The 9399-nt window shown below is 31.9% G+C and overlaps 1 protein-coding gene and 1 long non-coding RNA gene across 6 annotated transcripts in view; both read right to left on the bottom strand.

Moving 5' to 3' along the window:
* LOC111715319 (histone-lysine N-methyltransferase EZH2) overlaps positions 1-5852 on the bottom strand; it is a 33497-nt gene extending 27645 nt beyond the window's left edge. The window contains exons 1-7 of the mRNA XM_023490638.1: positions 5527-5852; positions 4193-4258; positions 3738-4083; positions 2971-3033; positions 2100-2186; positions 1514-1670; positions 1178-1241 (exon numbers count right to left, since the gene is read on the bottom strand). Coding sequence (XP_023346406.1) covers positions 1178-1241; positions 1514-1670; positions 2100-2186; positions 2971-3033; positions 3738-3839 — 473 coding nt within the window. The 5' untranslated portion in view covers positions 3840-4083; positions 4193-4258; positions 5527-5852. The remainder of the gene's footprint in view (positions 1-1177; positions 1242-1513; positions 1671-2099; positions 2187-2970; positions 3034-3737; positions 4084-4192; positions 4259-5526) is intronic.
* Positions 5853-6153: 301 nt separating this feature from the next.
* Positions 6154-9205, bottom strand: LOC111715320 (uncharacterized). Of its 5 annotated transcripts, none has more exons than XR_002768208.1 (4): positions 9077-9205; positions 8215-8315; positions 6969-7147; positions 6154-6179 (listed from the first exon to the last, which is right to left on the bottom strand). It is a non-coding gene; the product is annotated as an uncharacterized LOC111715320 (long non-coding RNA). The 5 variants fall into 5 exon arrangements; XR_002768207.1 differs by lacking the exon at positions 6154-6179 and adding an exon at positions 6207-6518; XR_002768206.1 differs by lacking the exon at positions 6154-6179 and adding an exon at positions 6610-6628.
* Between the last annotated feature and the right edge of the window lie 194 nt (positions 9206-9399).

The following is a 9399-nucleotide window of genomic DNA, read 5'->3' as shown; positions in this document are numbered from 1 at the left end:
GAATACTGAATACTGAATACAAGATACTGGATACAGGATTACTGGATACAGGATAATGGATTGATACTGGATACAGGATACTGGATCCAGGATACTGGATACAGAACACAGGATACTGGATTGATACTTGATACTTGATGCAGGATACTGGATCCAGGATACTGGATTCAGAATACTGGATACAGGATACTGGATACTGGATACTGAATACAGGATATTGGATACAGGATACAGGGTACAGGATACTGGATACAGGATACAGGATACAGGGTACAGGATACTGGATACAGGATACAGGGTTCAGGATACAGGATATTGAATGAATACTGGATACAGGATACAGGATACAGGATACAGGATACAGTATGTTGAACTTAATAGAGGATACAGGATTCTGGATACTGGATACAGGATACTGGATACTGGATACATAATTCTGGGTACATGATACTGGGTACATGATACTGGGTACATGATTCTCAAATAAACACTTCTTGGACATATCTCAAAAATTATGAATGAATTTTGATTGTCAATTGAAACATCAATCTAATATTATTTAGAATGCAGAAAATAAGTTAAACTAACTTCATTTTGACGAGAATTTTTTTTTTATTTTCATGAAAAATTTGCTGAAATGAGTGAAAATTTAAAAAAAAGGTGTATTTTCCAGGATAAAAATCCGTACAATCCGTACAATTTGAAAACAAATCCGTACAATCCGTACAATTTTAGGGTTAAAAAAAATCAATCCGTACAATCCGTACAATCCGTACATTTTGGCCACCCTGAATATATTACGATGAAATTGTTAAATTAGGATACATCTGAGAAAAACTCAAATATAGACCCTCATATTTGTTAACAAAATGCAATATATTGAGATATATTGAGATGAAATTTTAAATATTTTATCTCATAAAATATAAGGAGATAGACCTGAACCCCCCCTCCAACATATTTGTTTTTCAAATCTCGGCTAAATTCAAATCTCAGCTAAATTCCAAATAAACCCACCTATATTTGTGAATTCAGGATGCTCCTTTACCATATACATTTAGGGGAAACAAATAATCAGGAAAAGATAGTGAAGGGTAATTCTTGAAAAGTACGTGGAGAAAATCCCCCAAAAAAGGAGCGCATTCAGCAAAGAAAACCCCGGTCTTGTAAATTTTACCTGTCTCCATGCACCTTCCCATCATAGTTCTTGATCAATTCCTCGATAAACATACCGTCCTGGTCTAATAAAATCAATCAATCAATCAGTCAATCAATTAATTAATTATTTTTAATCAATCAATCAATTAATTAATTATTCAATCAATCAATCATACAGTTAATCAATTAATAAACTAATTAATGCAATTAAATCAATGAGACAGTAAATCAATTAATTGATCAATCAATTAATTATTAATTAATTAATAAATTATTTTAAAAAATCAGTAAACAAATTAAACAATGTTTATGTGAATAATTTAACCAAAGCAGAAAACAAGCCTAACTTAATTACCTAAAACCTCATCCCCCATGTATGGAATATTGTGGAGGACCATCTCGTCGTCGACCATGAAGTTCTGCTGGATGGGGGCCCAGGTGAACATGTTCGGGATGGGGTTCACAGCGTTGATGATCTTTATCGGGATGGACTGTATTTTCCCCTCGTTGTCCTGTACAGTGCACAGTATACAAAAAATAAACATTTTGAATTTTGGAAAATATTTCTCAAAAACGCTAAAATGGATGCTAAACGCTAAAGGGAGTTGAAAAAGGAAGGAATTGTTGAAAAACGCTGAAACTGTTGAAAAACGCTGAAACTGTTGAAAAACGGAAAAATGGTTGAAAAAAGAAGAAAACGGTTGAAAAACGAAGAAACGGTTGAAAAACGAAGAAATTATTGAAAAACGGTTAAAAACGCAGAACCCGTTAAAAACACTGAAACATACGAAAAACATTGCAACAGCTTTTAAATTATCATTTTTAACATATATTTTTAACATCTAGTATCAGCTTGCCCAATCAAATTACAGGGTGGGCTGAAAAAACATCTATCATCAGCTTGCCTAATCAAATTGCAGGGTGGGCTGAAAAAAACTGACCTTAGCTTCAGCTCTCCTGATGAACTGTGAGTGAGCGGGGGGATCCTCAGAACACACCCACACAGGGCAAACACTCTCATCGTTATTCTTAAATAAAAATTATTCTTTAATGGATTGTGACCCGTTATCCAAATAGATGAATGCTACACAACGATACTTTCGTTTGACCATCGCTTTAGAATTTTTAAGTTGAGCTGAAAACTTTAGAATGGTGGATATCAAGATCATTGCTTGATCTCCTCTTTTTTATTAATCTCCAGATTAAATAATGCTTGTTCTCCTCTTGTTATTAATCTCCAGATTAATTAACAGATCGGGATAAAGGATATCCCATTCTAAAGTTTTCATCTCTGGCAAAACAAGGATATCTTTTAAGTATAAAGGGACTGTAAGCGCAATTTCAAGTGATCCTCAATGCAAAGATTGTTACGCCCAAATCACAACAGTACCATTGAAACCTTTATCGGATCAATAGTGTGGACGACATTGTTAGATTCTGCCAAGTCCTAAATTTTTTATTGCAGTAGAACTGGGCAAGTCACTTTTTTAGAGAAAACATAATTGAAAATAATCAGTTTTCGAAATTGTAAACATTGATATATATTTAATTGATCTATCAAAGCTTTTTAGGAAGCCATTGTTAATAGGGCATTGTCATCTTTGCAGAGAGGGTAAATTTAAATCACGCTTACAGTCCCTTTAATTACGAGGAGAGCTTAAGAAAACATTCGGAGAATTCAAGATTATTTTGAAGAATTTTATTCAAAAGCTCGTTCATATTATTTTATACCCTGACAAGTTTGATCATAGATTTGAAAAATATTTATAAATTAATAAAATATATATAATCTAAAGAAACATTTCCCTTTACCTTTGATTTCATATTTTCTGTGATAAGAGATCTATTTCTATTCCAGGCCATCTTAATATCATCCTGAAATAAAATATTTTGTCGAAGTAAATGAACTATGTAAAATATATATAAAATAATTCAGTTTTTTAAACTTCAAATTTTATTTAAAAGGACTTATACTCAAAATAATTTAATATATATATATATATATATCTGGTCGTAATATTTCACCAGAGATCACATTTTAAAATATTGAAATATAATGTATTCTGTCAAATAACTTTATCTTTATCGTTATCTTTATCTTTACCATTCATCACATTTTATAAATATAACATGCTAATAATGTTTATATTTTCAGCTTCACAGCTAGTTGGTGATCAAGAAATAAACTCTAAAACTAAAGATTTAATAATTTCTGTGGGTGGAGTATAAACAATTTGGTTAATAATAGTTATGTACTTCTATTGTTCCGACACTGAAAATTAGATTAAGACGCTAAAAGCTGGAAAGTGCTTAGATCATGCTTGGACTGACTTGGTAAGTACTGTAGTCATGGCTCATTGATATAATGTATGATGCCCAGGGCTAGGCCACATGGGGTTTATGTCCCCACTCCATTAACAGCTTTTGTAATACGCATTAAGTTAATAATTTCTTTATTACAATTACTAAAATAGAGATCCTAAGTTAAGTAAATCAAGGTGCAATTCCAACCCCCCGATTTAAGGACGTTTTTTAAAGTTTTACTCGCTTCAATGGTGAAAAAAAANCCCCGTTATTACCTGATGTCTGAATTTCTTCTGTTGTTTTAATCTAGTGTATTCTATCTGAACTCTTTTTCTCCAATCAGGACTAAGTAACTTTTCCTGTACAACTTTACCCATTTTATATCTCTTTTAAAGCCTCTAAAATGGTGTCTAAAATTGGCTTTAAGTCTCTGAAATTAAATACAACAATCACAGACTTGTAGGTTATTAAACCTGATCATTATTAGTTAATTAAGATTGTTAATGAAATAATTAATTGTTAGCATTTGTTATGAATTAATAGCAAAAATTGGAATTGAGGGAAAAACAACTATGATAAATGCTGCATAGGACAGCAGATATATCAATACAGTGTCGGTTACTGAAATAGTGATATGATACAAACTCAGTGTCTGATAATTAATTTGTAAATACACCGACCATTCATAATATTGTAAAGTATTTTAGAACTGGTTTCTGTATTTTATCACCATTTTAGTCAATGATTGTGTATTGATATATAATATACACATAAAAAGGATTGTAACAATGGAAAACTATCACAAAAAATTGGTTAAAGGGAGTGACCGGCTATGTATGGTAGTTGAACTGAGTATGCAGTATTGTGGACAATTTTTTTAGGATTCATTTAGCACATATAAACGTTTCTATGATGTATAATCACCAAGTTTGTGCGCAAAGTCGACTTTCAAAATCGTCTTGTTGAGAGGATACCATTGACAATTTTGTTTTTAAAATTATTAAAAAATTACGCCAAAAATGTAAAAAAATATTTCTACAATAAACTGATTGCATAAATGGAAACAGGTTGGAAAAAACTTACCCTCATTTTTAAAAAGTTTGTTTTATAGGATTGATCAATTGAAAATCTACATATGAAGATGATAATTTTCTCCACTCAATTAATAGTCATTTAAAATTAATATTTTTAACAAAAAATCCTTTTTATTTAAAGTATAATTATATATATATATATATATATCTGGTCGTAATATTTCACCAGAGATCACATTTTAAAATATTGAAATTTAATGTATTCTGTCAAATAACTTTATCTTTATCGTTATCTTTATCTTTACCATTCATCACATTTTATAAATATAACATGCTAATAATGTTTATATTAAATAAATAAATAAAACAGTCACCCATCAGTCCTAAGAGAGGTATGGGAAGAGCCCACGTCACCAAAGGGAGTAGCGGGGTGTCATTGGCGGTTGGCCACACAGGCCAAAGTGTGAACCACCAAGCATTTAATTTTTGTAATTCCAAACGTTATGAGTAAATTTCATTGCCGCCCGGATTCTCGATAAGCTGATTTAGATATACATATCTGAAAATCATGTTGCAGCCAGAGCAGGCGAAACACAAAACTACACAGGAACATTTTGATGAGCAAAAGAAATTTAAAATGAATATATTATACTTATTTCGATGATAAGAGTTTATTGTAGAATTTTTTTTGACATTTTTTCGTCGTTATTTAATGATTAAAAAAAAGATTCTCAAAACGTATCCACCCAAAAAACGATTTTGAACGTCGATTTTGCGCTTAAACTCATCATATAATCGTTTCATATGTCTCAAATGAATCCTAAAGAATTTGTCCACAATACTGCACGCTCAGCTCAACTACCATAGATAGCCGGTCACTCCCTTTAAATGATCACCAAAATAATCTGGAATAGGAAGACGATAATTAACGTATTTTGATCTTTGTATATAATAAATATCCCAAATTTCAGCTGTTGTAAACTACATCGTCGTTGTTTTCCACACTATTTTAAGGACCACTGTATAATACCATAAATTGAAATCAGTTACATGTTAAATTACACAACGTTAATACACGAGTTCAAAACAAAATACAAAAGCTTGGCTACAGGGTGCCCAAATAAACAAACAGATGGCTGGATCAGTTTTTTTGGACAATCTGAGAAAATACCGAATTTTCAAATTTTGTCTCAAGGACTCTCATCTTTAAATCACACAATATAAGCTTGCAAATTTCTAACAAACATTTTTTTCAGATAAATAATTGACGTTGGAATTAATTATTTGAAACTTCAAATATGTCGTGGTAAAGCATGTTTTTCATTTTTCTTGTGCTTTATAATATTTGGCTTAGTTCTAGAACCGAATTTAATGAATTGGAGAGGTCGCTCAACTACATACTGCCAGTTCAACTACTTCTCAAGTGTTCCCTGGCTCAAATTCGATTTAAAATTTTGAACAACCCTAATGCTGGAAAATTAGCATTAAATTCCAACCAATCAGAGCGCCACAAACATTGAGTCCATCAATCTATTAGCTGAAATAAAACTTGGCTTTTATTTCCTGGGATAGTTCAAAGTGAACCAGTAACGAAAATACGAGGTTAAACCAGTTCTACGTAGTTCAACGACTTCTCACAATTCATTAAATCCAATCCCTGGTTAGTCTATTTTCAATAAATTACTTTGACAAGGTTAACATTAATTTAAATAATATCAATATTAAAAAAGGTGGAAATAACGAGAAGAAAAGTATAAGTAAAGTATAAAAGGAATATAAAAAAAGAAGGCAGGATTAGACTAAGAAAAGAATAAGTAAAGTAGAAAAGGAATATAAAAAGAAGGCAGGATTAGACTAAGAAAAAAAGCACATGAGGAGGAAAAAGTAGAAAAACAGGTGAAAGAAAAAATAGAGGAAAGAATAAGAGAGGTAACACTTAATATGAAAGTGAAGAAAAAGATGAAAGGAAAAAAGGAAAAAATTAAGAAAGTATATTCAAATCTAAAGATGATGATGAATTTTCTAGTATTAGCTCTTAAACGCTACAGGGTTCATATAAGAATATAGATAAAAATTTAAAAAAAGGAAAAATGCTTAATAAAAAATGTAGATATAGTATTAGATCTACAGTGCTACAAAGTTCACATGAGAATAAGAATGGAAATCTAAAATAAGAGATAATAATGAATGTATCCTTTAGTATTTATAAAGTGGTACAAAGTTCATATAAGAAAGAAGAATGGAAATCTAAAATAAGAGATAATAATGAATGTATCATTTAGTATTTATAAAGTGGTACAAAGTTCATATAAGAAAGAAGAATTGAAATTGAAAATAAGAGATAATAATGAATGTATCATTTAGTATCTCTAAAGTGCTAAAGGGTTCACATAAGAAAGAAAAATGGAAATTAAAAAGAAAAGATAATAATGAATGTATCATTTAATATTTCTTGAGTGATTAAGGCTTCACATAAGAAAGAAGAATGGAAATTAAAAAGAAGAGATAATAATGAATGTATCCTTAAGTACTCTACAGTGCTACAGGGTTTACGTATTCCGAATGTTGGGGTGCATCAGTTCCAAAAATAACATTACTTCGCTTCTCAGCCCAGAACGTGAACAGAAAGGAAAATACAAGAACAATTATTCCTGAAACACAATAACATATAATAAGGCATTTGCCATTTTCTGTTGTGCGCATATGCCCCGTAAAATTCCAAAACAAAGAGAGGGGGATTGAATTTTGTAGATACAGAAATATAATATTTGGCAGCTAAATGTAAGACATATGGCCGCAGCGCTCGGCCCAGAAAGTGTCTTAACCTAACCTAACCCTAAATAAATACTAATTTGATTATTTTTCTGGATCTACAAAATTCAATCCCCTTTTCTCTGTTTTGGAATTTTACGGGGCATATCCCAAATAAAAAGGTATGAAAATCTAAAATGACATAAATCTTTTTTTCATTAATTGCATGCTAAAATTTCAATATTATTCGTTAGTTTTGGCATTCAAGAGGCCGCTGGAAAATCTATGATTTCTAACATATTTAGAAAAATTTTGAATCTCTCAGAGTCAATGTCTTGATTCACAAATTCTCTGTTATATAATTTTGAAAGTACAGATCGATTTACTTTTATAACTGCTTGACACACCCCATTTAATTGGAATTGACAGGAAAACGGATTCAGAATTTAGNAGGAAAACGGATTCTGAATTTAGGATTTAATTTCGAACAAATATTAGGATAATTATTGAATAGATAGTCAATTACTTTGATATTTTTTTTATTATTTCTTAATTTTCTGAATTAGTTTTAAATTTTCATGTATAGTTCTGCAATATTTTCTGAGATTTTCTCTTTTTTCGTCGTTTATTGTGAAAGCAACTTTTGTCAATCCGAAGGCACTTACTAGAAATGTAAATGACACCAGTGTCCAGTACGTTTCGAGGGTTGGACTAATTTAATTTCTGAACTTTCTAACGCGGAACAGATTCTAAAATTTCTCTTTTTGATTTTAGAGGGTTTAACTTAAAAGGCCGAAAATAGAAACATCAATTGATAATAATCCATTTTTAAAATTAAAAACATGGATACTCGTTCATACTTAATCTTACACAGCTTTACAGGGTGCCATTATAAATCTGAGACAATTGATCTATTAAGGGTCATTTGAAATTACAAAACGAACCGAGAGCTCTACTTTTTTCTTACCTATAGCAAGAGTGAAGTGCTGACTGGCAGGGCTTGCTTTTAGAAACATTCTTCCAGATAGAGATTTCCAAATAGATTCTGTCCAAGTTGGATACTGACCACTGAAATTAACAGTTTATAGAGCGCAGGATCCTTTTTATTTTGCTGCGGATCCAGATCCTGAATCTTTCCTGTTAATAAATGGATCCGGATCCTGGATCTATCCTCTTAATAAATGGATCCGGATCCTGGATCTGTCCTCTTAATAAATGGATCCGGATCCTGGATCTGTTCTCTTAATAAATGGATCCGGATCCTGAGTTTGTCCTGTGAATAAATGGATCCGGATCCTGGATCTGTCCTCTTAATAAATGGATCCGGATCCTGGATCTGTCCTGATAATAAATAAATCCGGATCCTGGATCTGTCCTGTAAATAAATGGATCCGGATCCTAGATCAGTCCTGTAAAAAATAGATCCGGATCCTGATCAGTCAAGTAAGTAAATGGATCCGGATCCTGGATCTGTCCTGTTAATAAATGGATCCGGATCCTGGATCTGTCCTGTTAATAAATGAATCCGGATCCTGGATCTGTCCTGTTAATAAATGAATCCGGATCCTGGATCTGTCCTGTAAATAAATAAATCCGGATCCTGGATCAGCATGTATATAAATAGATCCGGATCCTGGATCACTCCTGTAAATAAATGTACAACTTGGCTAACATTTGTTGAGTGAACCCATATGGGTACTTTGGGAGGTAACATAGGCTAAAATATCGATTTATTTTTCTTAAAAATTTTTTTTTTTAATTTGACGAACAACGCCGGGGCACTTCAGCTAGTAATATATAATATCGAAACTCAGATTTAAAAATCCTACCTTGCCCAATCATAGGTTTCTATAATTCCTTTCTCAAAGGCTGGGCTCAAGGCTAGAGTTCTATCCACAGTGGTTCTATAGCAACTACCGCACACTGGGCCTAGTTATGGTCAAAAATTATTCTATAAAGATCTCCAAAACTGCTGAAAAAAAATTAATCAGCTGATACAGGACACAATAGAAGAAGTTGGTTCAGCTAACTGATTCAGATAAAACAGCAGATTGAGCTTAATCAGCTGATTCAGCGAATCCCTCTGACAATACCTATTATTTCAAAGTGGAGTGGGATGACTTTACTAGAGAAAGTGTAGTTTCCAGGTAAA

This window comes from Eurytemora carolleeae, unplaced genomic scaffold (genome assembly GCF_000591075.1).
Source record: "Eurytemora carolleeae unplaced genomic scaffold, Eaff_2.0 scaffold1585, whole genome shotgun sequence".
NCBI classification, from domain to species: domain Eukaryota; kingdom Metazoa; phylum Arthropoda; class Copepoda; order Calanoida; family Temoridae; genus Eurytemora; species Eurytemora carolleeae.
This window is presented reverse-complemented; position numbering and strand designations above follow the sequence as displayed.